Raw genomic sequence first — 12,661 nt, 5'->3', positions numbered from 1 at the left:
TGCTAAGAGACAAAGGTGGCAAGCAAAGGATGAAATGCTGTTACCTACTGCATGTACAGTATAGAGCTACAGATGCCAGCATGTTGGGTTCGTTTGGGACTGGACTGAAATTGACTGTTGGATGGTTGTGGCTATGATGGAAAACAGCCATCTCAGCCATATAACCGATAGCCATTTAGAATAACTTACCTAATGCCATTTAGTAGCATGGGAGACAGACAGTACATCTACCAGGTATCCTTTGCCATCCCCAGACCTTCTGGGAATGCTGCACCTCTTCAGAGATTTTAAAACTATTTAACTAAATAAACATAACCCCTGACTAACCCTCTAACAAAGTCCCTCCTAATTACTGTGTTTAATTAGATGCTGCTGATTATATTACATTGTTATTATCTGTTTATTATTCTTGTGATGCGAACATCATTGCTGATAATGATAACTAACTTTGCTAGACAACTGGAATAATTAGCTGGTAAAGGAACATTTCATCTAATGCTGGTGGTTCTTACAACAAGGTATTACAGTATCTCACAGTAAACCTTCCATTTAAATTAACATCCTGGTCTCTCTAAATTCTCTAAACTGGATGGTTCATGTATAGTCCACGCTGCGGTTAATTGGCAATGCTAAAAGCCCCACGCTAATGTGACCCCACTAAACACCACTATACTCTCCCTACTATACCTCCAGATGATTTCCCTGCATCTTGGCAACCATATCACAGACATGTTCAGGGACAAAGGGGCTGAGACCCTGACAGACAGGTAAATTACTGTCAGTGCAACACTGCATAGCTACGTAGTTAATCAGCAATCTCCTGATAAGGACACACATTACATGACCCTCTCTCAACATGCTGATCTCACTGAGTGATGATTTAACAGTAACAGTGCTTATTGTCAGTGCTGCTCCAGAGAAACATCACTGATTGGTCCACCAGCCTCTGACCGAGAGGATGAAGGGGAAATGCCCAGTCCCTAGTTGTCCATCAATTCAAAGAAACGACTTCCTGTGTTTTATGAAGGGAAGTTATGTGCTTACACTTTCCCATGACTCTCCTTTCTCTCCATTACTCTCTGTGAACACACTGATAGCTCAATTAAATTCAAAGTATACCCACTATTGTGCCACCTTCCCCTCTTGCAAAGACTTAACCCATTTGAAAATACCCTTTGTTAACCCTATGACCAGGATCAAGCCAAGTCACAAACTCTGCTTTTAAACACTAACCAGTTGATGTACCAATTTAACATTCAAACTAACCACAGCTTACCCTCAGAGCATATTGGGCCCTTAGCTCTGTGCCAATAAGACGACTGATTAGAAATATGCAAAATACAAACCAGACCACTTTGATTGAATTTAACATTCCAGACAAGGTGTCAACATGCCCATCACAACATTTTACTAAGTCCCTTCTGAATCTTTAGCACGGTATAACTCATATTATAAACTGGGTGGTTCACACCCTGAATGCTGATTGGCTGACAGCCGTGGTATATCAGACCATATACCATGGGTATGACAAAACATTTATTTTTACGTCTCTAATCTCATTGGTAACCAGTTTATAGTAGCAATAAGGCACCTCGGGGGTTTGTGGTACAGTATATGGCCAATATACCATGACTAAGGGCTGTATCCAGGCACACCGCTTTGCGTCGTGCCTAAGAACAGCCCTTAGCTGTTGTATATTGGCCATATACTACACCCCCTCGGGCCTTATTGCTTAAATGTAATTGGATGTCTGCCTGTTTGTGTCTGTCTCTCTCTCTCCACTTCTATCTCTTTCTTTCTCTATCTCTCTTTCTCCTCTTCCTTTACCACACTATAGGACGACAGCTGACCATCTTCAACAGCCAAGCAGCGATAAAGATCGGGGGTCAGGATAAGGGCCGGCCGTTCCAGGGCCAGATCTCTGGTCTCTACTATAACGGCCTGCAGGTGCTTAAGCTGGCGGCAGAGAGTGACCCCAGTGTCCAGGCTGAGGGGAACCTGAGGCTGGTGGGAGACTCACTGTCAGTGCTGACCACTGAGACCACCTCCACCACCCCACTGGCTGTCTCCGACATGTCCACCACCATCATGGAGACCACCACCACCATGGCCACCACCACCACCCGCAGGCAACGCTCCCCCAGCATGAGGGAGAGCATCTCCCAGGTCAGAGGGAGGGCCGAGTGGGAGCTTGTGAGCAGGGCAGGGTACTAGGGCCATGTTGAACATTATTAGTGACCAATGGTGCAAGAGGTGATGTAATGATGGCTAATGACTCAGACTAGCCATTTTATCAGTATGTTAACAGTCCCCCATTCAGTAATCCTGGCTTTAACATTGGAACGGTACGGTCTTCTCCTAATGCTAGAGGTGATTCTGACAGGACTGTGGGTGGCTAGTTTGAGGGATAAACATTAGGCCGACAGCATAAGTAACCATTCAGATGGGAGAGTTCTGTGAAGATACTCCACCAGACAGATAGACAGACAGACAAACTGTGTGTCCTTTCCCAGGAGGTTAGCTGCGTGAGACAGACGCTCCATCTACATAAAAGCTCAACAGGCAGACAAATCAGAGAGCAGTACAAAAATGATCCTTCAAGAACACTTTCACAGGAACAATCTCCATGTCTCTCAATTCTCTTGCACATTTTCAACATAACCATGCTGCTTGCCTCTGCCAATAAGAGGCAGTAATTACTCATTAAAACCAAGAGATTTTCAATAAGGGAACACAGACAAAGCCCTGGACCTAGACATGTTTTTGAACATAGGTTAGCTCTCTATTGAACGTGTTTTTCCTGGTTTGTTAAACTCTCATTCCAAGGTGAAATATGGGCTACTCTCTCTGATGGGGAAATGCATTCACTTCCATTTGTCTGTTTGTATTGTGCCTTTAAATATCGTGGTAACAGAGCACAGCAGTTACACAACTAGCAGACCCTGTGGAAGTCAACTCCCTCAGAGATGTGATGCTTCTCTTTCTTTCTTTTCTAAATCCCCAAAAAGCTAGATTTACAGGGATTTTAGCAGATAAAGCTACAATATTTTTCTACACTGACTATTATTAGTCCGCCCCTGGGCACATAGATCCACATAGATTGACAATTTACCACGTTCAGTGTAAATTGTCAAGAGACCACCATCCTCTGTTCCCTCATTCCTTGGAATAAACCTTATATGCTCAGCCTTCGACTTTGTTCATCAAGAGATGAAGGAAGGTCACGCTCAATAACAATTTATGCCAATCACGACTAAACTGCCTATTTCCATATCCAGCGATCCGGTAGTCATTTGCATGAATGTTGATGAACCTAAATTCAACCCCACGTAGAACCTTTAAGTAGCTTTAATCCAGTCTTGCCGAATGTAAATAGCCCTAGGGAGACCAGGAAAGGGTTTACAGAGAGACTGTTATTAGGCTCCCATCAGAATGAGGCTAACTACCACGCTTGCCCTCTCAACACATGAAAACATAAATTACGTTCATGAGCTATCTGAATATTTAAATCAACATCAGTCACATGGAAAGAGAGGTTATCAAAATATTAAACAGTACAAGTCTAAAATATATTAAAAGTAGGAAATGACTGTTTATCATGTTTTTCTCTAACACTCTGAATAGGAGAGACAGACACCTGTGTAATCACTTGGCAATCCTCTCCCCTCTGTTGTGGTTAGGATGTATCCTCCATCCTGTACTCTGTAGGGTTAAGACAGCAGGACTCCTATGGGCATGTTACAGAACAACACGGTCAACTGCCTCTGTACCATTAGACGACAGTGGTGGAATATGCAATGCTGTATTTATTTCTCAGGTAGTGGTTTTCCTTTTAATGTGATTTGTCTCCGGGCTGAACATAAGTTATGGTGTCATGTCATACATTTCCAAAACAAACCAAGTTAATAAAACCTCCAATGCCAATAAACGTGTCTTATGGAAGTCTCGGCGTTGCATATACAAACACAGGGAGGAGGTACTAATTGCTTTATGAATGCAGTCAGGCAGATCTAATAACAGCACAACAGCATATTTTAAATAGAGACTCAAAATGCCGCAACGGTGCTGTGTGGATTAGAGAGCAAGACACAAGTGCCAAACAAGACAACTCTTTAATCGTCCGTTTCAAACGGCAAACCAATTTGTTCTCATCACAGTTACTGAAGGTTTATTGAGAACAAAACATAGCGTTGAAACCCTTTAAAACACTAACTATGGACCCAAATGTCTTAAAAGCACATTTGCTGGATGATTGTACTCTGTAATAGCTATGGCCCAGCAAGCATGTCTAGTTCCGGACACATTCCATGTGTCTGTCTGTAAATACATTGATATGGTGCGGCGGGCTAAAGGCTCCTTCCTCCAGCTGAATAAGTTGGTAATAGGCCTGTCCATATGATAATGAAGGAGAAACATTGATGTCAATCATGGCCTAACTGCTTACTTCCCTGTCTATGTAAATCGAGATCATTAGCATAGATTTACATAGACTAGATTTCTCAAGCCCCGGTTGAATTTCATTGATCTTTCTGAAGGTCATAATGCCAGACAGCTTTAGGTTTTGGCTACACCTAGTGGTTGCTTGTAGTAACTACATTCTTTGAAAAGCGCTCCGGGCAGGCCAATGAATAATGTACTGTATGTGAGAGCTGTCAAATAGCGGTGTCTCATACCCAACCTGTGTGGATATGATTTATCATGAGTTGGCTGTGCCTTGACATGTGAGGACCAAGTGATGCATTAATGTAATCTGGTCAAACTATGTGATATTTATATAGCTTCTGTAGTCCAGGATATTGTTGAATGCATACATTTAAGCACAATCATTGCATCATGGATCTAACCCTGTGAAATTGAATCCATGACGATAATGGATTTTTATTATACTACTGATCTGGTGGAAACAGCAATGGCTGCAATACTCCAGACTAGCTGTTTTAGAATTCTCAAATAATGAAGTTTTACTTCAAGTTAATTTTTTTGGAACACCTTTGTATTATTGTTTTATTCATGTCTGACATTGACAACTAAGGGTTTTAAAGATCCTGGTAAAAGGCAGTATCGATCACAAAGCCACCAACGTTGTGTCCTCTTCTCCTTAGTCTCAGAACTCGGATGACATCTTGGTGGCGTCTGCTGAGTGTCCCAGTGATGACGAGGATCTGGAGGAGTGTGAGCCTGGAACAGGTGAGTCTGTCTGTCAGCCCTGGCCTGGGGTTTAGTGTCATATCAAGGCCCAGGAGGGACCGGGAGGAAGCAGGAGCTCCCCTACTCTACCGGGTGTCTTCCTACACTAGGGACCAGTAGGCTCGTTTTAACCAGCTCATGGATACATCGTATGGTTCTTGATCTAGCTAGCCTTATTATCGCTACTTTTAAGTTTGCTATTTTGTCTGTTCTCATCACTAGTATTTTCCTCAACTACTAACTCTGCTCTGAACTCGCTGTTAGGATAGATTTCATTACTGCCACTAGCTAGCAAGGATCTTATTTGAAGCTTATACAATCTCTTTCTACCCTTTGTGTCCACTCCCCTAAACAAAATAAACAAACAACTGGGGGAAACAGCTGGGTCACTCTTGGATTGCAGTGGTAAATTGGGTCTATGTCATGCATTTCAGGATTCCATTGATAATTTGGTGTCTTAATCCTGAATGTCACTTGGGGTTAGTCAATTTAAATCATATCCGTTTCATCAATCTTTAAGGTTTGATGACCTTAGATTTGAGCATGTGTGGCCTCCATTTCAGAAAATGTACCTATAATTGGTGTTACCATCAGTGATGTTACCATCAGTGGTGTTACCATCAGTGGTGCTACCATCAGTGGTGTTGCCATCAGTGGTGCTATCATCAGTGGTGCTACCATCAGTGGTGTGACCATCAGTGGTGCTGCCATCAGTGGTGCTGCCATCAGTGGTGTTGCTATAATTGGTGTTACCATCAGTGGTGTTGCTATAATTGGTGTTACCATCAGTGGTGTTGCTATAATTGGTGTTACCATCAGTGGTGCTACCATCAGTGGTGTGCCATCAGTGGTGCTGCCATCAGTGGTGCTGCCATCAGTGGTGTTGCCACCAGTGGTGTTGCCACCAGTGGTGTCGCCATCAGTGGTGCTACCATCAGTGGTCCTACCATCAGTGGTCCTACCATCAGTGGTGCTGCCATCAGTGGTGCTGCCATCAGTGGTGCTGCCATCAGTGGTGCTGCCATCAGTGGTGTTACCATCAGTGGTGCTACCATCAGTGGTGCTGCCATCAGTGGTGTTGCCATCAGTGGTGTTGCCATCAGTGGTGTTGCCATCAGTGATGCTGCCATCAGTGGTGCTACCATCAGTGGTGCTACCATCAGTGGTGTTACCATCAGTGGTGTTACTACTCCTACTGGTGGTACAATGTTATCATAATGGTAAAAACAAATAATAAATATGATTAAGTCATTTAATCGACCATTATTAGTTGATTTAGCATGGAAAGATGTACCCAAATACATGTAATTCCTTTCCAAATGCCATGCTCAAATGTTACCATAATTCAATAATGACCTAGCTGGGACCTTCAATGTACAGCTGGTTGGCAGAGGCATTGCTCATATCCATCTCATAGAAGGCTCTGACCCGGGTGTGTGTGGATGACTTATCTTCATATTCACTGCTGTCGTGGACATTTCCTGTATTACTAAATAAGGAGAGTTACAAACCACACACCAGTCAGAGTTATACATAAACTTAATCTATTAATTATATGAGCTTCACCATAGCCCTGTGACTCTCAGGTCAATTCAGTGTCTATAAATGAATTCTCAAATAAGTCTTTTTTACTATATTAGACAAATTACAAAAATAGTCAAACATTTCCTACATTTTGTATCCCAGATTCCCAGAACATTCCTTTATCAAAATAATTCACGTGTTTAATTAAAACTCGGAAAATAAAAACTCATTCCATGTGCGTGCGTGCCCCTTTAAGACACTTTGGACTAAATCAAATTAACCACTCACCAAACCCAAAGGATTTTTTTTTTAAACAAATCAAAGCTAGTATTTTAAAAACACCAACAAATAGTCACAACAAATGTTTTGTGTGTGTGTGTGTGTTTGCAAACCTTAATGTAAAAACACACAAAAACTTACAGACTTTAGATAACTTCCATCCGTCCCGGAAGAAAGAATCCTACTCAAACACATCAGATAATACAATGTTTAATTAAGTCAAATCAACACCTAAAATAAACAATAAACAGTAAACAAATAAACAAACCCATAACCCCTTTAATCAGCAATCTAATAATTTCAACCTGTTGATCTAAATTTAGTAAAAACTATCCTGATTTTTTAACAAATCTAAAATCTTTCAAAAGTTGGCGTAAAAATCAAAACTAACCTTTTTTTCCACTCATATCCACAATGTTTTAATTCCCCAAAGGTCAATACTGTTCTGCTCGTACATGAATGATCTTCCTTCTGTCTTTACAGGGTCTGAAGTTCCAATGTATGCAGATGATACAGTGATAAATGCATGCAAAGAACAAACAACAAACTTCACAAGAACACACTACTATAATGGTTCAGATGACAAACTTACAAACAGATGACAGACTCATGTCTGCATCTCAATAAAAAACACAGTCTGCATGTTTCTCACAAAGAAAACAACTGATGCCCCTGAGACAGATATCTATGTATCAGAGGAAAAGCTCCCAGTGATATCTGATTTTAAGTATCAAGGCATCTTACTTGATTCCAACCTCTCCTTTAAAAAGCAAATAAAAAAGGAACTCAAATAAACAAATTCAACCTAGCTAATTTTCCAAAACATATGCAATTGTTTTGACTATAGAGGTAACAAAACTATAATTCAAATCTATGATACTCCCCCACTTAACATACTACCTCACTAGTTTGCCCAAGCTTGCTCTTCAACATTAATACCCATTCAGTCTTCTGCAAACAGGCTCTCAAAGTACTTGTTAGGAAACCCAATAGCTATAGAAAGCATAAGCTCCTGAGTTGGAAAAAATCTTATGCAATACACTGACGCCTATCTTGTATTCAAGATTCTAAATGTCCAGGCTTCCCCCTCTACTCAGTACTTGTATTGAACAGAAAACCCAAACCTTATTGCAACAGATCCACAAGATCCGCCATAAGAAATGACTGTATAGTTCCTTTAAAGAAAAGTACCTTTAGTCAATCTGCTTTCAGTGTGAGAGTTTCCCATGTCTGGAATACCCTGCCATGAGACACACACAACTGTGATTAATGATGCACTGTCCCTGTGAAAATAAAAACTACTCAAACTGCAATCAACTGTAATGATCTGACATTGTTCCACGTAATGGAAACAGATTATAATGTTAGACTACATGAACTTTCCTGCTCAAATTCACTGGTGTTAACTAAACAATCAAACCAAGAATCAATAACCATCAGAATACATTATCACAATGTTACCTTACTCACACCTGAATCACTTTCAGCTTAACATATCCTTTTTTTTTCCAGTGGGAAAAAATATAACCCCTCTCATTTCAACGTTTTTCCTTACCTCTATCGTAAGATTAAAACGAAACTTTACAACTTTCTCTTCTCTTTCCTCTTCCCACTTATGACATGTCCAAGACTATAAAAATAACACGCACAGCGCCAAATTTAGAACATATGTCAGTCAATCCATAAGAATGAAAAACATTTCGGTGGCCACCACTCTATCGCCTTTATCTCTCCGCTACTATTTAGAATTTCTTTAATTTAGGTAACTGTCTCCTCTATTGATACAGTAATTTAAATACGACTCAATTCTCAATACATTATTCCAGCAGGTTATTTAGTGAACAGACACCGTCTTGCATCAAAATATGCTTTATTTTTAATGAATTAGTCTCTCAATTTAACCTAAACAATCTATTAAAAAGTTACATTTATCCCTTCTTTCAATTTGAACCAAACAAGCTCTTAAAACGTTCAGTTTATATCTTATACAAACACTAGCGACCGTATCGTTCCAGGCAAAACATACAAACAGTTTAATTACAATCAAAACCTCAGATTTTAGTAAGTGCATTGGCTGGGAACCGAACCCGGGTCTCAAGCTTAGAGACTATTTAACCACCAATGCTATGTGAATGACTAAGACTCTCCGCAAATAAACCCACTTTACAATTGTCTGTATTTGTAAAATCAAGACACGTCACTATCGAGACAATTCCCCGAAAAATAGCCCTAGTTTAAAGGTCCAAGCGTTACTTTGGCTATGATTCTCACATGCCAAATGAATAGATTAGCAATCAAAGATTAAAATCGACATTTATAGACTAGGAAACAGATCTTGCGCCTTTTAATAAAAGTAGATTATGTTTACTCATGCAACGTATTTCAATGACTTTACTACATCACATTAATCACGCAATGATAATTAGTTTGATGGAAAACCATAGGCTTTGTACGACATTATGAATTACGTCGAGATTCCCTCTTAATTCTCTCTAACTTTATGGAAAACAGTTTATTCAATCAATCCCGCAACTTCTCTCATACTGGGAAGAAAAAATAAAACATGTTCAGACCTTAAGGGTAGTTTTATTTCAAATGTTGTACCCAGACGGAGATAATCCAATAAGCGTTTTATAGTTCCATCGTTAGGGTAAAATAACCAAAAGTGGACACACTCTAATCAGTTTCTAGAGCTCAATTTCCCAGATTTTGTAGACTAGTTTAATAGTGCTTAAAACCTCATCTTTATCAAATGATCCATTAAAGATACCAACTCAAAACCTACGAATGGGTGATTTAAATTTGATCTAGTTATATTCTCAGCATTACTTTATCAAATCTCTAGTAATTGATTATACACACATCCAATTTATCATATTTTCAAATATTCACAGAACCCATATAAAACGTAAGAAAATCTTAGGTACTCAGACAGAACTTTAAGGATCACCCACACAGGATTGGTCAGATGTTCACACAGAAATGGTCAGATGTTCACACAGAACATCAGAACATAATTAAAAGGTTACCCACACAGAGTCAACCTACCCCGCTCACACAGAATGCTCCTACAAATATTACCTAGTGATCCCATAACAAAATACTCACACAGAGTAACCCAGGGCATACCTGGCTAGCACATTTAAAATGATTGGAATTCACCACCTCTGAGAGTCACTTAGACAGTCACACAGACACCCTCAGAATGAGGTCCTTCTTCCGAAAGGGGTTCACCAAGTACCGTGTTTCACACAGAACACACAGTCACCCTGGCCCCTCACCCCCACAGACCGCATCAATCCCCACTGTGATCAATTCAGTGCCGGGACGGCTCTAAGTCGCCCGCAACCGACCAAGAGCAGAGTATTCTTTGAGTCCGCAAACTCTCAGATTACTCACCTCTGACTCGACCCTGTTTACGCCTCCAAGGTGCCCCCTTCACAAAAGAAATACACACTCAGAGTATAAGAGGCATATTTAAAAACTCGACTTCAAGTGTGTGTGGTTCGCTCACCTCCTTCTTTAAAAAAAAACTCAGTTTGAGATGTGGTATCCACTCGGCTCGCTGCCTCTCAGATCAAAGGTGGGTCCATCTGCTTCGTTCCCAAAGTGTGGTTTCCCTGAGATCCCAAGTTTGAGGGATCCCTCGTGCACGATGTACCTAGGTCGTCAGGAGCGGTCACCGAGTGAAGATTCACATCCCATCCCCGCCGCCAAATGTCGTGTTAATTTCCTGTATTACTAAATTAGGAGAGTTACAAACCACACACCAGTCAGAGTTATACATAAACTTAATATTTTAATTAAATGAGCCTCACCATAGCCCTGTGACTCTCAGATCAATTCAGTGTCCATAAATGAATTCTCTGAGAGTGCTTACAAAATGGCAACTGAGATCTTTTATAGCAAAGATCCACCCCTCTCAACTCACAATGATGAACCACAGATCTTAGGAACTTCACAAAGTGCCTTTTACTTGAAAGAGGAGTATCCCATAGCCAGATAGCATTAGCTATCAATTATTGTTCAGTTTGGTCTACAAACCAAGATTGTAATCTCATTCTTGGTACTTCTTAGTACCAAAACATTACCTCATCCAATGGCATATATCAATTGTCAATTCTAGATACTCCCATCTCAAATACACCCCCTCCTGGATATACTCACAGAGGGGAGTGACTGGCACACAGACATTGTAAAGGCCTTCACATGGTTTAACTGATATATTGGAAGGCACTGTTCAATTCTGACTTCTCCCTTTCTGATATTCTGCATATTACCAGACAGATAAAAGACAAGCCTGACCTCTCCCCTCTCTGGGCCCCAAGTGACTTTTCCCACATAAGCATATTTATGAAAGTAGATAAAAACATGTTATTTATCAATGTTACCTAACTAATTCTGATTCTGCTACGACACTGCCTCTGACTCCATATGTCTCAACTAGGGTTACTCATGAAATGTATTACATGTTTCAAATGCAGAAAGGGTTGTTTTTTCTTACTTCAATTTGTAATAACAGGCATTCTTGTTTTCATGAAAATGTTTCAAGTATTTCAGAAGCGACGTTAGATCATGACAGACCGGTCAGCCTTCATTGTCCCCAGTTTGTTCTGTAGGATGTCCTGTAGGATGTCCTGCAGGATGTCACAGATTATCCAGATAAACGGACGTTGTCATGATCCCTCTCTCTCCACGTCTCCTCTTGCCCCTCCCTGACACCCCCTTTACTAACAACACTGTCAGTAGAGTGAATTAGGGCCTAATTTATTTATTTCAATTGACTGATTTCCAAATATGAACTGTAACTCAGTAAAATCTTTAAAATTGTTGCATGTTGTGGTAATATTTCTGTTCAGTATATATATATCGGCTTTATTGAATTTTTTCATTGTTTTCCTGACCTTGATATTTTTACAGCTTTGTTCCCTAATACATGAAGTGCCTTTGTTATTGGTTATATTGAAACTGAAACTCCTGCTATGAGAGGTTAAATACTTACAAGAAAGGCTTGATGTGGGTTTACAAACATGAAAGATGTTCAACCTTAGTACTCTAACAAATGTTGTCACTCACATGGAAACAACTGCCTAAAACTGCAAATAAAACTCATTCTGATTGGCTGTTCATATAAAGAAATCAGTTAATTGAAATAAATTCATTAGGCCCTAATCTATGGATTTCGCATAACTGGGCAAGGGCGCAGCCAGGGGTAGACCTGGGTGGGCATAGGCCCACCCACTTGGAGGCCTGGGACGGCATAGGCCCACCCACTTGGGAGCCAGGCCCATCCCTGGCTGCGTCCTTGCACATTCATGTGAAATCCATAGATTAGGGCCTAATGAATTTATTTCAGTTGACTGATTTCCTTATATGAACTGTAACTCAGTAAAATCTTTGAAATTGTTGCATGTTGCGTTAATATTTCTGCTCAGTATATATATCAGCTTTATTACATTTTTTTTCTCTTCATGCAAAAATCATGGGGCAATATGTTGATGTGCGTAAGTGATTTGATGTATTTTTTGATAAAGAGAAGTCCAGAAATATAAACCAAGCAAATCCATATTGATGATAATACTGTATAATTAAATATCTTCCATATTAATTATCTTGCCCCTACAGGGCGCAATATTAGATTATTTGGAACATTCTAAACACCGCATTGTGT

General features: G+C 40.3%; 1 protein-coding gene across 4 annotated transcripts in view; it reads left to right on the top strand.

Moving 5' to 3' along the window:
* The window catches only part of nrxn2a (neurexin 2a), a 386,153-nt gene that overhangs the window by 370,450 nt on the left and 3,042 nt on the right, over nt 1-12,661 (top strand). For all 4 annotated transcript variants that reach the window (XM_042311448.1, XM_042311449.1, XM_042311450.1 and 1 more), the window contains 2 exons: nt 1,838-2,166; nt 5,103-5,187. In XM_042311448.1, coding sequence (XP_042167382.1) covers nt 1,838-2,166; nt 5,103-5,187 — 414 coding nt within the window. The remainder of the gene's footprint in view (nt 1-1,837; nt 2,167-5,102; nt 5,188-12,661) is intronic.

This window comes from Oncorhynchus tshawytscha, linkage group LG33 (genome assembly GCF_018296145.1).
Source record: "Oncorhynchus tshawytscha isolate Ot180627B linkage group LG33, Otsh_v2.0, whole genome shotgun sequence".
Classification (NCBI taxonomy): domain Eukaryota; kingdom Metazoa; phylum Chordata; class Actinopteri; order Salmoniformes; family Salmonidae; genus Oncorhynchus; species Oncorhynchus tshawytscha.
Note: the sequence above shows the minus strand (reverse complement) of the source record. Positions and strands in the feature narration are given on the sequence as shown.